The 16,342-nt window shown below is 39.6% G+C and overlaps 1 protein-coding gene across 2 annotated transcripts in view; it reads right to left on the bottom strand.

Moving 5' to 3' along the window:
- LOC125447265 (protein phosphatase 1 regulatory subunit 12C-like) overlaps positions 1–16,342 on the bottom strand; it is a 72,595-nt gene that overhangs the window by 46,184 nt on the left and 10,069 nt on the right. For both annotated transcript variants that reach the window (XM_048521552.2, XM_059640562.1), the window contains exons 3-7: positions 8,653–8,771; positions 7,236–7,395; positions 5,222–5,366; positions 3,919–3,993; positions 1,374–1,462 (exon numbers count right to left, since the gene is read on the bottom strand). In XM_048521552.2, coding sequence (XP_048377509.1) covers positions 1,374–1,462; positions 3,919–3,993; positions 5,222–5,366; positions 7,236–7,395; positions 8,653–8,771 — 588 coding nt within the window. The remainder of the gene's footprint in view (positions 1–1,373; positions 1,463–3,918; positions 3,994–5,221; positions 5,367–7,235; positions 7,396–8,652; positions 8,772–16,342) is intronic.

The following is a 16,342-nucleotide window of genomic DNA, read 5'->3' on the forward strand; positions in this document are numbered from 1 at the left end:
TTAAAAGCCAACAAAACATGACCAAAGGCACAAGAAGGAGAAAATGAAAAGTTGAGGCTAAAACTTGCAAATAACATTAAAAACAAAACAAAAAGGACAGTAAGAGCTTCTTTCACTATATTAGAAAGGAGGAAGTGAGAGGAACCAAAGCAAACAGAGGCACCATTGAGAATGCAGCTGAGAAAGTAATATTGAACCTGGAAATGGCAAAACAGTTGAACAAATATTTCACAGACTTCATGATACAGGATACCAACATTCTTTAAAAAAGTAATAAATCAAGAGGCAAAAGGTGGAGAGAAATAAACAATAGTTATCACCAAAGGAAAAACAATTACTAAAACTGTTTGGGCTAATAGCCGATAGTTTTCTGGACCTGATGGATTGCATCCTATGATATTAAAGGATGTAGTTACAGAGATAATGGATGCACTGGAGGTATTAAAAGACTGGAGTATAAAAATAGGGAAGCCTTACTCAATCAAGGCATGAGTCGGACCACAGGTGGAATACTGTGAAGCATTCCGGTCCCCTTAAAAAATTGGCACCAGAGGCAGTCCAAGAAATGGTTAATTAGGTTAGCCCCAGATATGGAAGGATTTCCTTATGAGGAGGCAAGCCCAGTAATTATACTTGCACTTGCTGGAGTTTAGATAAAAGAAATAATCTTATATTTCAATAAGGACATCTTAGGAGGCTTGACAGGGTAGGCGTAGAGGGGGTTGTTCCTCCCTGCGAGAGTGTCCAGGATCACGGCACATAATCTGAACAATCTTGTCTATTTAAGACAATGAACAGAACATTTTCACTTCGAGGTAATGAATTTGTGGTAATCTTTGCCACAATGGGCTGTTCAGGCTGAGTCATTAAAAATCTGCCTCAAATAAACGCAAATCAGCAAGGGAATCAAGGGTCATGGGGCAAAAAAAGTCAAGAAAGTGGAGTTGAGGATTAGCAGTTCAGTCTTGATCTCATTGAATGACAGAGCAAACTCATAGGCTATTCAGCTTAACTTTGCTCCTATCTGTTATAGTCAATTACTACAACTGTAGTGAAGTCATTGTTCTCATCCAGCATAGCGCAAATTAATAAGTGGCAAATAAGCATAATTCACAGGTGAGTCACTAATGGAAAATAAAAATCGAAACTTCCTTCAGCAGCCTGAGGGAAATTTGCTGTCCATTGTCTCAAGTTTGCAATGTTCATAGGGTGAATCTCATTTGGGATGGACACCGCACCTGTCCCAATGGTGGTCAAAATTCTGCATTACAAAATCAGTAAGCATTGTTGAAATGTATGAAAGTCAATAACTGCTGTGACAACGGATTTTGTAATCACAAAATTAGCCTGTATTTAGTGCGGAGATTCCTTACTTCCTGGGTTTAGCCGGCGGCGGCTGTTGTTGCTGTATAGAGGTTTCAATAATGGCTCTTTTCATCTTCTCTTCTTTTTCGGTCCTCAGCTGTGTTAATAGAAGAACGCAAACCAAATACTCAATTGTGTTGTAAATGCTCCAAGTTCTCAATTTGCTGCACTGATAATTTTTAAGTTGTGCTGATTAAAAAATGGGACACAAAGAAGTAGGAAATAAAAGCAAACAGTTTTCTTTCTTCATCTGTGAAGAAGTTTCATTACTTCTCTTCAGTAATTCTCCTGAAATCACCAATTCCTAGACGACTATTATTGTTTGGACAGTGCCTGCTATCTTTATCTATACTGTTTTCAACAGTCAGGCAACAGCCATAAGATTCATTATTTGGGCCTTATCTTTATACCATGTTCAGGAGTATGCGCTTCCACCATAACCGGGGAGCAATTAGGAGAGGGATTACTAACTCCTCAAACTCAAGACGAGGCCTGTCAACTCCTCACTTAATCTAGCCAACAGGATTACTATTACTGAATCTCCTTTCAAAAACCATACTGGCAGTTACCATGAACTAGAAACTCAAATGAGCCATAAGTAAATGTGTCAGGGGCTGGTCAGAGTAACTAATCTCTATACTCCCAAAGCCGGTCCATCACCTAAATGCAGAAGTCAGAAGTGTGATGAATACTATCCACTTGCCTGGATAATTACAGTTTCAAAAAGCTTGATACCATCTAGAATAAAACAGACTGCTTATATTGACAGAGATAGTAGGAACTGCAGATGCTGGAGAATCTGAGATAACAAGGTGTAGAGCTGGATGAACACAGCAGGCCAAGCAGCATCAGAGGAGCAGGAAGGCTGTCGTTTCGGGCATAGACCCCTGTTCATTTTCTAAAGAGGAGTCTAGGCCCGAAACGTCAGCCTTCTTGCTCCTCTGATGCTGCTTGGCCTGCTGTGTTCATCCAGCTCTACACCTTGTTGTCTCTGCTTATATTGACAACCCATCCACCTTCATCAATACAGCAGCTGCTGTAAGTACCATTCAGTAATTTGCCAAGCTTCTTTCATATCAGCTTCCATACCCATGAGCTCTGCCATCCAGACCCAAGGGCGGAAAGATAATGGGAACACCACCTCCTGCAAGTTCCTCTCCACACCACACACCATCCTGACCTACAACTGTATCACCACGCCTTTATTGTCACAAATTAATTCTTAAAACTTACTCTCAACCAGAAGTAGACATGCACCATATGGACTGTAGCAGTTTATGAAGGCAGCTACTTTGTCAAGGACCTTTAGGAATGGGCAATAAATGCTGGCCTTGCCAACAATGCTCACATGCCACAAACAAATTGTAAAACATTTTCAACTAATCATTGCCTTAACAAAATAACACTAGGGAAGTTTGCACTGTATTCTGACAGGAAACCTATTAGTTTTAAATACTTGTCAATCTCATGATATTTGGAATCTAAGTGTAATCTTTGGGTGCAGTAGGGTACAAGGTGCAGATGAATTTCAATTTCCATTTTAAAGGTAATGTAATGCATTCTGTTATAAATTTTAGTATCTGCATTACAATGGAAATGTTGGGGTTCCTGTGGTGTAATGATAGTGTCCCTCTCTCGGAGCTTTAAGACCTGCATTCAAGTCCTACCTACTGGTGGGGTGTCACAACACACCTGAACAGGATGATGAAAAATCTCCATAATGGAAACTGCTTAAGTCATCATGTCCTAAGTTACATATTTCCAACGTACAGAGCCATAACAGGTATGAAGTCATTACACAGGCAATCTCTGGGTTGCGAGCAGGTTCCATTCCAGAGTCTGTTTGCAAGTCAATTTGTACACAGGTTGGAACACGTTGCAAAACAATATAAAGGTTTGTAAATGCAGGAAACATTTGTATCTTGGACTTTAAAATAACACTCTTGTATGAGATTGCATGTGTAAGTATGGAGTGTTCATCACTTGAGGGCTCCCTTTACTGTTGTCACTTTATGACACCAGGACAAACACTGCAAGTTAAATGTGAAGTACAAAACTTAGAGGTTTTCATACAGTTTTCAAAATAAAAACTGATCAGAAACTGTTAAATGGCAACATCAATGACCCATGCTCAAAGTAAATAACCTACAATCAGCTCTCATTTCTTTTCAAAAACATAGCCAAATTCAAGCTCAAAAGAATTGAGAGCAATTGAAACATTTTAGGTTTACTACTGTAGGAAAGAATGAACAGTCAGATGAAGACATTTGAGTTGTGTTAATTTTAATTATGCAACTCGAAAAGATTTTCTTTTGAAAAGTTTTGTTTGAACCCTTATTTTGGAATTAGAAATGTCAGTTACCAAAAAAGAGACACAGATCTCCCAAAGCCGGGAACCTGGAGTTCAGGTTGTGCATTTGGTAAAGACACAAATGTAATTAAAAATCTGGAAAGAGAAATTCAAGAGTATAAAATTTGATAGCAGGAATTGTGACAGAATTTTTAAGTACATATACATTTAGTGAAATATAGGAAATGAAACGCAACACTCACATCATCTTGTTTCTTCTGCAGGTCCTCAAGCAATCCTAAAATGTCCTCATCTGCAACATCAAACGGCGTCTGGCCCTACCAAGAAAAAGAACCTTTAATTCATGCCAATTCTAGTTGTTACAATCATCAACCAGCCTGAACACATTATCTGCTCAGGCAACAATTTATTCCTCATACAACCGGGTGAAGATGATTAGATTAATACCAAATTTTGATAAAATTCAATATTTTTTCCCACCCAATTTTTTAAGTACACTTTCATAGAGTCAGAGAGCTATGTAGCATGTAAACAGACCCTTTGGTCAAACTGACCCATGCTGACCAGTTATCCTAAATTAACCTAATCTCATTTGCCATCTTTTTGCTCGTTTAACCCCTAACCCTTCCTATTCATATACCCACCTAGATGCGCTTTAAATGTTGTAACCGCACTAGCCTCCACCACTTCCTTTGGCAGCACATTCCATGCATGCACTACCTTCTGTGTGAAAATGTTGACCCTTAGATTTAAAAGAGACCTTTCTCCTCATCTCCAAACTATGCCTTCTAGTTCTGGACTCCCCTACCCTGGGGAAAAGGCCTTGGCTATTCACCAATCCATCCTCCCCTCATGATTTTAAACCTCTGTAAGGGCACGCCTTAGCCTCCGACGCTCCAGGGAAAACAGCCTCAGGCTATTAGTCTCTGCCTATAGTTCCAACCCTGGCAACTTCTTTGTAAATATTTTCTGGACCCTTTCAGGTTTCACAACATCCCTCCTAGGCCAGAATTGAACGTAATATTCCAGAAATGGCGTTATGGTCCTGTACAGCCACAACATGACCTCTCAACTCCTATACTTGGGATGAAACATTCTATATCTATTAGCTTTTAAACACTGGACTGGTCAAGGTCCCTCCCACCTTTTTCGTAAGTCAATTTGGCTTGGGGCTGCATATGTGAAACCTTTCAAGTAAATTTCTCAATTCCCAGGAGTTAGTGTAAAATTAATCAAGCTTGCCACTTTCTGCCTTTTCTTTTGCAGAGAATGAAGGAGCAGATTGAATTAGCCCTTGCATGTCCAATTTTCTGTGTAGCTGCAACAGATTGAATGGGTTGAGTGCTTAGTATATGGGAATTCCTATATGATCTTTCTTGATATAACCATAGTGATTGGAAAGCAGCTAAATTGAACTCAGTCACATTGTGGATAAAAAAATTCTCCAAAGAAACAAACAAATATCTTACAAGTTTTGATTTTTTTGCCCTTATTTTCCAGAAGTTACAAAAACAAACATTTTTTTCCATTACGTCATAAACTTACTGAATTATTTAATGCTTCCATGTCACAGAAATGTTCCACAAGAAGCCTACAGGATTCTTCCATTCCCCAGTGTGCAGCAGCATGCAATGGTGTCCAGCCATCTTTGTCTTGTGCATGGACACTGAACCCTGCCTGAAGGAGCAGCCTGCAATTAAACTGCACTGGTCAAAATGGAGGTAACTTCATCATTAAAGTGAATCATCACAGATGGTAAGTACTTATTCAGTGAACTTCTTCCAAAAATATATATGATCCAACAACTAAATTCGGAGGGGTCAAAGGGAGATGGGACTAGGTGGGATGCTGAGGGTCAGCGTTGACTTGTTGGGCCGAAGGGCCTGTTTCCACACTGTGGGGATTCAATGAACACTCTGAACAGGGAAAACAAGTGATGAAAGATTCTTCAGCTGGAGCTTCTCATTCACAGAATGAAAATCAAAGGCTTCCTTCTGCTCTTATGGTCTTGCCAGGTTCCTCAAGGATATGGTAAAGCAAAAGGCCAAAGATTTTCAGATATAGTTTTTTTTTAAATTTCATTCCAAGGATCGTCCAGAGGACAGTTAAAAGTCAACACTATTGCTGTGGGTCTAGAGTCATGTGTAGGCCAGACCAGGTAAGGACAGCAGTTGCCTACCCTAAAAAAGGAGATTATTGAACCAGATTGGCTTTATGATCATTGGATTCTTAATTCCGGATTTTTACCTCAAACTTCACCATCTGCTGTGACAGGATTTGAACTCAGGCCCCCAAAACATTATCTGGGACTCCAGATTACTAGTCTACTAATAATACCATTAGGCCATCTCAATTTTTCTAGCTACTGTATCAAAACCCTTCTGTTCTGACGATCTCTGCTAAACCTTCCACAGGTTTCCTCCCACAGTCCAAAAGGTGCAGATTGGGTGGACTGGCCATGCTAAACTGCCCAATAGGTGTCTGGGGGTGTTGTGCAGGCTGTGGGTTAGCCATGGGAAATGCGAGGATAGGGGATGGGTCTTGGTGGGATGCTCTTCGGAGGGTCAGCGTGGATTTGATGGGCTGAATAGCCTACTTCCACATTCTGGAATCCTATGATTCTCTGAACTTGGCAACAAGTCCTCAGAATTATCTTGTAAGCACAGGTCATTTTTCTCTCCCAGCATTAGAAAGTGACAAATTTTCAAGTGGATCACCAAGGACTTTCTGAATAGGTAGTCATTTGAACTAAATACACTCAACAACTGATGGGGGCACCAGTGATGGCATACAGGATTTGCTCTCAGTGCTTGTTTTGATGTACTATAAAACATTTTCTTGTGTTGCTTGTGTCAGGTGTTGCTGACATATGTTACTTCTCACTGAACGAGGACCATATACTACAAACATTTAAAATGAAGACAGCAATGCAATGGCAACATCAACACAATGATGTATCTAATTTTCCTGCCACGCAGCTTCAGACAGTTTCAAATCTGAAAGCCCTGGTTAAAGTAAAATACACCTCACCTCAGAAGTAGAATAATAAAGCAAGTTGTATTTATGAAAGCAGGGTCCACCTTGCAGGTGACAGTAAAGGAATCCACGATTACTTTGACATACAGTGACCATTAGATAGGTGACCACAGAAGTCCTTTTGCACACACAATCTCATATCCATGCAGAGGGGGCTTCTCTTTAAACATCTCAGCCTTCATGTTGGACAGTGACTATACTTGTAGGAATGTAACATGTTCAGCTGGTGTATTGAGCTATAATCCAACATGGGGCTTGAACGCACAACCCTCTGTTTTAACTACTCAGCTAAGCAGACATCATAACACAACCTGGTCCAGCCCTCAAGGTCACTTTTCCACACTAATTACGCATTAAGTGAATATGCAATTCTTCTTCCCGAGCTGAAGGGCTCAGAGGACAAAGGTAGTGCCTTTACAACACCCTTGCCCAAAACAGCTTGCCTTGCAGAGACCACAATTCAAACTTCCTTGCCCTGGTAGGAGGATTTTATTCACACAGGACAAAACAGAATTATACTTGCCTCATCACTTCGATGTAGCCTTTGGCAGCAGCGACGTGGAGAGCATTGGCACCAGATTTTGGGTGGGATACCTCTTCAATCTTCCCACTGTTTAACCATTGTCTGGCATGCTGCAGCATCAACTCCTCCTCCTCGCGTCTTGCAGATTCCACATCAATCCCTACAAAAAAATAAAAACAGGAACTTTCTAACACTGCAAACACAAATAGAGGACATAAATAAGTTTAATACAGCACAGCAATGCAGTGCCATTTCAAAACGCAGTGAAATGAGAACATTGACAAGTGTGTTAAGCCAATATATGTGTTATGAAATTACACTATTTTACAATTCACAACTCAACCCCAACTATGTAAGAATGCAGGTGTTGCTGCAGTAGCAGCCACTGTAGGTCAGGAAACGTAATGGATATTGTGTATGAACATATGCTGATAAGCAGAAATTACACTTTCGTCACAACACCATACTATATCCCATTTTCAAATTTTAACAGCAAGCAATACTATTATTGAAACTCAGCAGGGACCAGCAAGATTCCCAGGTTAACAAGGTGGGCAGGTCCCACTGCTTTCAGACTGAGCACTGACCTGGATACTACAATTTCAAATGTGTTGCAAGTTATGAAGGATGGCTACTCGAGTGAGAATTTACAACCAGTGGCAATTCTTGATCATGCATACACTTAAAACAATGCTGAGAAAAGTTGAACTGAATAGGAAAGACAGACTTGCACAGCGCCTTGCGCAGCATCCCATTCGCTTTACTGTCCATTACTTTTGAAACCATTGAACAGGTCAGAAAGAAACTACTTAACAGTTCCAGTCATCTGTATTTTCTTTCCCCCGGCAACCCCACAAAAGGCTTGTGATTTCTTTCTTCATTTTAACATATATTTGATACCAAATGTAGTCACCCCTCTAGAATTGAGACAACCAGTTTATACATGGTAAGGTGCCGTAAATGAGGTGATAAGTGACCAGAAAAACGGAATCTTCACTGAATATATTGGAGAAGGGATAACTATCCACCAGGGCACAGGGAGAACTTGCCTGCTCTTCCAAATTGTTTACATCCCACCCGAGAAGGAAGATAGAAAAGTTTCAGTTGTGAGATGGTATCTCCAGTGTTAACACTTGCTCACTACTGTGTTGTGCTCACATGGCTGGAGTAACACTTGAACCCCTCTTGTGGTGCATTGGTGGTATCTCTACCCTTGGACTGAGGGAGCATGTTTCAAGATTTACCTGCTCCAGAGAGTAATAACATCTCTGAAAAGGTTGATTAGAAAATTAGGCTAAGTAATAGATTCGAATCAACAACTTCCTAACTCATGACTGAATCATACATTGAGCTATGGCTAACATGAAATATATTCATCAAGACATTGTTGTAACAGTTTCAAAAGGCTTGAACACACCCTGCTTGTTAATGTGATCTTGCAGTAGGGTCTCCATGTAGTCCTCCTCTGCGAGGTCAACTGGCAACTGTCCATCACTATTCACAGCAGCAATATTGGCATCATGGTTGATTAAACACCTACAATAAAAAAAGTTTTGAACAGGTTTGGTTTCAGGTCTTAAACAAAAAAATTAGAAACACAGCTGGAGGGGGAGGAAAGTGCACAACACCCACAAAGATCTCATAGGAAAAAAAGCCAAGACAAATAAGCAAGTAGCAATTCATCAATATCAAGCTTACAAGTTAAATTTTACAGGGGGGTGCATGCAGAAGACAAAATTAAAAGGTGCAAGGCTATTCTAATCGTCACAGCACAATGACAGGCTGTTCAGCCCGACTAGTCATTCCAACGTGCTTCACAGGAGCCTCCTTCTCTTATCCTTCAGCATCTGACTTAAACTGGTCTTTCTATTCTTTTATTTGTCTGTCTAATTTTGAAGTCAGGAGAAGATATTTTTTGGTACCATCACCTGCTGTATTTCGCTAAAGAGGTTGCAAGAAGAAATTATATGGTTTACATGAGGTGGCATGGGTTTATGTAGATCAATTAATTAACACAAGGACGATAAAGTTTAGACATCTACTTCCGCAGACAGCAGTCAAACCTAGGTCAATTATCAATAAAAAATTTGCAATGGAGAGTTTTTTTTTAAAGTCAAAAAGGTATTAAGCAATGTGAAGTAACAGCAGATACATGGAGTCAGGTCACACATCAGCCAATGATTTCATTGAATGGTAGAAGAGGCTCAAGGGAGCTCTGGTGGAAGAACTCAAAAAGTATCCCAGAACATATTCAGGCCTGAAAGACAGTTACCTCCTGTTAGATGGAGCCAATTTACATCAGCCATCCATTTCAGCATTTGTATGGCAGTCTAAAATAAAGAGAGGAAAGTTCCAAAGTATAGAAAGGGAGGGAACTGGATGAAAGGACAGACATAAAATGATGGAGAGAGACAGAATTGGTAATCACAGGTTTGACAGAAAAAGATGATTTAAGAATGTTTCTTTAAAAAAAAAATGTGGAAAGATATAGGGAGGTACTCGAAAGAATACGTTTGGGCTGCTGAAGGTACTGCTGGATGACGGCAGAGGTAGGAACAGGTGGGGAAACGTAGGCACCGAAGGAATACAAGATTGGAGAAGGTAGCACAGACAGAATAGGTAGACAGACTAGAGGTCAAGATGAGATTTAAACTGGAATTTAAATTCAATGCATTTGGAAGCTAAGGAGGGCTGGAAAGAGGGACACACGGAGACACAAAGCATTTGGGCTCCTAATTACCTTACAGTTCAGTGCAACATGTATTTGGCATGTTCCTGCCAATGCTTCAAATCTTTTTTTTTGACAGTCAAACCAGAAGCTTTCTGCCATCTGTCTTAACATTAGACTCGAAGCTATGGAAAACAATTTTACTTCAAAGCGTTGGGAACTTCTATGATGCAAAATCCACTATACACAGGTTGGTGCCAATATACTGCAAAGGGTTCCCAAGTTAGTCCACAACTTTGTTACTTATTGAATATCTTCAAGGATATCAACAAAGGTTAGAAAGGGAAACAGTGATGGTTAACTAATTCATGGTAACTGAATACATTAAAAAGGGGGGAAAACAACTGGGATCTGGGGGTGGGGACAAAAAAAAAGTGTTCTAGACTGGTGTAACCAACAAGTTCGCTGAACAAGGAAAATCTAATCTTTAGTCCTGTTTGACCAGCACTGTTAGAATCTAATAACAAAAAGGATACACATAAGAATAAGTAGTTCTAAAACCTTCAGTTATGGTGATGTCAACTATTATTTATGGGGCTCCCATTAAGTTAGAAAGTTGACAAAAAGTAACAAAGAATGCCATAACAAAGACAAAGACAATGTTTTCAGTGTCAATTGTACAAACTTTGTACAAGTGATACAAGACACACCATTACTTTATTAAGAGGATATCCATCACTCTTCACTGTGCACCTACTATCAGCTCAAATTTAAGCTTGTGATTCAGTTATCTGGTAACCAGAATGAGTGCAAGGCTGGAGAAGGTTGGTGCAAGCTCTCAGGCTTTGACCAAGTTGGGAAGAGTCTACACAACTACACTCATGCATGCGTAGACACACAGGTTTAGTTTCTGGTAAGCAGAGTTTTTAAAAAAATGCACATTAATATTTAAATCATGTTCCTGCAAACTAGTTAATTAATGGTACCACTGAATTTGAATCCAGTCGGAGGCAAACTTCTACAGGGACTAGTACCAGTCCCACTAACAATCAACCAATGTTTCATCAGGGTGGTTCAAACCTCTCTGTACAAATAAAAACAACTAGTTTAAAAGCACTTTAAATCAATAATTTACTGCTGGGTATTTTTCACAGTTGTGATAGCAGAGTTCAAAACTGACACACCCTTATTATCCATTAATATACCAAAAATCATTTCTCTGGAAGCACTTCATTATCAACGCCAACACCTACATTTATGATGGCAACATTCTATTTACAAAAACAAAAGCATTTCCCTCATTCAGAGAAATGGAAGATGCAAGACAGCAGTTAGTATTTTAACTGTCACTATTAAGAGGTATGCCATGCTCCTTATATTCAAACTCTCCACTTACCTCCAGGAATTTAGTGGCTGATAGACAAATATACATAATTTACCAAGTCTCTTGTGGTCTGTTCACAGCAGGTTAAAAAGAACAGGATAGTTCAGAATGAATAATAGTCTGCTGTGGTATCTTGAATTAACGTCAAAGCCAAATAAAGAGTAACTGCTCAGATCAGATTCTCAGTCAAATGAAAAGTCAGACTGAGACTTTTCTTTTATACGTTTTTATTAAAAAAAAGGACTTCTAAACTTAATTAGAAGACTCTGTTAGTGAGCTAGTTTCCTTATATAATGAATTAGGAAAAAATAAATTCCAATTTAGTTTCTTTGAGTTAATAATTCTTCAGAAGTTTCTTTGGTATTCTAATCAGCCGTCAATTATACCCTTGTAATTGGTATGACGGGTGAAGCTTGGGTTATTTTTGTCCAGCTATTTGAAGCCTCCATACTAGTACCAGATGTAGACCCAAAGAGGACCAAACAGGATTTTAGAAAAAAAAATCATTCATGGGATGTATGCATCATTGACTAGGCCAGCATTTATTGCCCATTCCTAATTGCCCAGAGGCGGTTGAGAATCAACCACACATTGCTGTGGGTCTGGAAATACACGTACACCAGACCAAGTAAGGATGGCAAGATAATAAAATGTGAGGCTGGATGAACTCAGCAGGCCAAGCAGCATCTCAGGAGCACAAAAGCTGACGTTTCGGGCCTAGACCCTTCATCAGAGAGACCCTCTCCCTTCATCAGAGAGACCCTCTCTGATGAAGGGTCTAGGCCCGAAACGTCAGCTTTTGTGCTCCTGAGATGCTGCTTGGCCTGCTGTTTTCATCCACCCTCACATTTTATTATCTTGGAATTCTCCAGCATCTGCAGTTCCCATTATCTCAAGTAAGGATGGCAGCCTCCTTTCCTAAAAGGACATTGGTGAGCGAGTTGGATTTTTCCAACAAATCGATAATGCTTTCACGGTCATCATGAGATTTAATTCCAGGACCTACTGCATTGCCCCAAATTATAGCCGGGGTGGGTCACAGCCTGCTCTGGTATCTCAATGATATCCTCAAGAGCCACATTCCAAATACTCAGGTGCTAATGTCATGCAACTCTAAGCTGGCCACAGCCTCTTCAGCCTATTTTGTAGGCAAGTCTGGTTTGAAGCTTCTTTAACTGCCCATCTTGTGGGCAGATCTGAACGCTAATTTTGGTCTTGGAGGGCTATGTTTTGTTTCAGGAATAAGAGGACACAATGTGGCTGGGCAATTGTGGGGGTGCCATTAAGAGACAGCATGGCTTCACAAAATGTCTGACAGATACATGAGAATTCTGGAGGTGGTAACAAGCAGGATGGATAAAGGAAAAACAATACATGCAACCTATTTGGATTTTTAAAAGACATTTGATAAAGTATCATACATTAGGCTATTTAATAACATGAATCTGTAGTGTGGATGGAAGTAAATTAGCTTGGATAAAGGATTGGCTAACTAAGAGAGAGTTGAGATGAGGCAGGAAGGTCATTTTCAGGATGGCAGGGAATCTGTAATTATTGAATTGCCACTGGAATCAGTGCCGCTGTCATAGTTATGACTAATATATTAATGAATTGGATAAAGAGGATGTATTATGGCCAAGGTTGGGGATGACAAAATGGGTGAAAAGGCAGGTGGTGGGGATGACTGAAATCAAATTGCATCTAGAACAATCTATGTAATGATAAGCAAAACAATTTATTCATATGCTATAGCTGAAACATAAAACACAAGAAAGAATAAAGAAAATTAACCTAGTTGTAACTATTGGAATGATTAACAAAATAATAGATACAGTCACTATTACTAATTAACTGTGCCAATATGGTAACATCCTGTAAACACCCTTGGTAAAAGGCAAATTCAGAAAACAAATTGTTTGCCATATACTTCTCCAATCAAACAAAGAACATCAAAAGACAAATCAGAGTGGGAGTGGGAACACCACCTTTCAGCTGCAAAGAGATGTGTCAACTTTTCACAACCCTAACAGCTTCTGACAAAAACCTAAACAAGACTAAAAATCCTCCTTCTGTAAGAGTTTAACAACACCCATTCATACTGCTTCTATTGTTCCAACTTTTAAAAACCCTAAGGTTTCACAAGCATTTTACTTTCTTACAGACTGCTCATTAGCTCTTGTTCAATCTCTTAAAAAGAAAGCAGGCCAAACTACACTTAAAGTGTATCATCACAGCTAGAAGAAGAGGAGCTATTTAAATGGAGAAATACTGCATTAGCTATAGCACAAAGGGACTTGGGAATGCTCATACATAAATCTTAAACTAGCATTCAAGTGCAGAAGGTAATAGGGGAGGCATATGGGATATTAGTGTTTATTGCAAAATTGGATTAATTATAAAAATAGGAAGACTCGTCAAAGCTATACAAGGCATTAGTCGGGCAATGGCTAGGATGCTGTCAACAGGTTTGGGCTCCCTACCTTGGAAAGATATATGGACATTGGAGACAGTCAGACAGGGCTCAGTAGGCTGGTATGAAGGACTATCTAATGAGAGAGGTTGCGTAGGTTTGGCCTAGACTCATTTGGAGTTTAGAAGAGGGAGAGGTGGCCTTATTGAAATAAATAAGATTCGTCGAGGCTTGCACAGGTTGTTTCCCCTTGCAGGAGAGTCTAGGGCCAGACAGGTCGCCCACCTAAGACAAAGATGAGGATGAATTCCTTCTCTGAGGGTAGTGAATCTAAGGAATTCTTTACTGCAGAGAGCTTCAATGCTGAGCCATCAACTATATTCAAAACCGAGATACACAGAATTTTAACTGGTAAGAGAATTGAGGTTTATGGGGAAAAGGCAGGAAAGAGGAGTTGAGGATTATCAGATCAGCCATATCTCATTGAATCTGCTCCAGCATTCAATTTTGGGAGAGGCAATAGTCTAGTAGCATTAAATTGCTAGGCTATTAATCTAGAGACCCAGGTAATGCACTGGGGACCGGGATTCAAACACCACTGACGTATGCTGGAATTTGAATTCAAATTCTGGAATCAAACATCTAATGTTGATTCTTGGGGAAAAAAAAACTCATCTGGTTTACTAATATCCTTTAGGGAAAGAAATCTGCCACCCTTACCTAGTCTGGCCTACATGCGACTTAGATACACGACAATGTAGTTGACCCTTAACTGCCCTCTAGTTAATTAGAGGTGGACAATAAATGCTGGTCCAGCCAGTGATGCCCCCATCCTATGATCGAATTTAGAAGAAGTCAAATTGAATGGCCTATCTCTGCTCCAACTTTCTTAGAATATCTTCTTAAGGTGCATTATCAAAAAGTGATCATGGTACCACAAAGATGACAGATTACAAATTAATTAAAATCTTGGGCAAAGATTGGATTTAAGAACCATCACAATCCTAACTTCCTGCGTCACAACAGGAAACATGGCGACAAATTGGTGACATGTCTGGTGAAATCTGTATTCAATTATTAAATCTTGATTATAAACCTAGTCTAAATAACGGTGAACATTAAACAACCAGATTGCTGTGAAAACCCAGCTGGTTCATTAACATCCCTAAGGTAGATTAAGTCAGAGTTATACGGCATGGAAACAGACCCTTCAGTCCGAGTTAACCACATATTGTAAACCGTTCTAGTCACAATAGGCTAACGTTTGGTCCATATCCCTCTAAACCCTTCCTAATAAAATCTCAGCTGGTTCTTCAAGATTGCTGAAATGTATTTTCGATACACAGAATGACCATTTTCAAAATAAGGTCATCTGCAATCAAGGCAAACAGGCTCATTTTTGCTCAAATACAGATGCACCTATCAAAAGTCAAAAATGGCAAATTCTTTGATGGTATCTGCCCCCTTCTTTCCACACAGACAGCAAACACTTTCATGCTGGTATACATCAGGCAACCCAATCCACAAAATTCAATACAACTTCACAGAGCTCCCTGGTACACTGTGGCATTGATTTTCTGAACTCTTTCCTTTGAGCTAGGTTTTAAAACATAGCTCAAATGGAATAGAAATATAATGCAGGCAAATGGAAACTAGTTTCAGAACATTAAGCAGTTTGCCTTCACAACAAAATAAATGAGTTTTGGGTTATATTTTATTTTGAGCCAGTGAAAGAGGTCACACTGCCCATCTCACCTGTGCCGGCTGAATAAGCTAGCTGTCTATTCTAAGCCCATATCCCAGCACCCAATCCACAAACTTGCAGATTACAATACTTCCAGTGTGGAATAAGATTTCTTTAATGAGTGGTGGGCTCTTGTTTCAACCACCAGGCTGGGTAGTGTCCTCCAAATACTTTTTCACTCAAGGTGGTGAGTATTTTCTCCTGTCTCTTTAACACTTCTATCAGTTACCTTAAATTATGCCAATTGGTAAACTGCCTCTCTTGTACAGAGAAACAGATTTTTTCCTATCCACTCTGTCCAATTCCCCATTTTTTTGTACTCCTCAATAAAGTCATCCATCAACCTGCTTTGTTCTAAGGAAAGCAACTCTCACCTGTCTAATCTTTTCTTATAGTGGAAACTTTCAAATCCTGGTAACATTTTTGTAAATTCCCACTGTACAATATTCAGAACAATTACATCCTTCCTGGAATGTAGCAACCCAAACAGAAAATTGCTACCTTTATCTGTTCTAGCCTAAATGTGCCTCCTGTCCTAGCAAGTCACTCAGTTCAAGAACAATTAGGGATTGGCAAACAAAAAAGAAGGTGGCTTCCGTAGCAACAGCAACCACATGCAGGAACATTTCTTTTTTAAAAGAAAAAGTTACGTTTCCTCTGTCAATGGTTGCAGTTATGAATTATTGCATCAACATTCCCCATTAATATCTTCAATGCCAAGCAGGACAATGACTGAACACTGCCACAATCAGTTTAAAAAAATATTGAAGGGGTGTAGACATCTTATTTTGCACGTAAATAATCTGAATTATTCCCAACAAAATAAAACTGGGTTGTTTTTGTTTTGCACCATATTTACCAAAGTTTGGCTGGACAGTCGGTTTGTGACACAGTGATGCGG

Source organism: Stegostoma tigrinum, chromosome 38 (genome assembly GCF_030684315.1).
Source record: "Stegostoma tigrinum isolate sSteTig4 chromosome 38, sSteTig4.hap1, whole genome shotgun sequence".
NCBI classification, from domain to species: domain Eukaryota; kingdom Metazoa; phylum Chordata; class Chondrichthyes; order Orectolobiformes; family Stegostomatidae; genus Stegostoma; species Stegostoma tigrinum.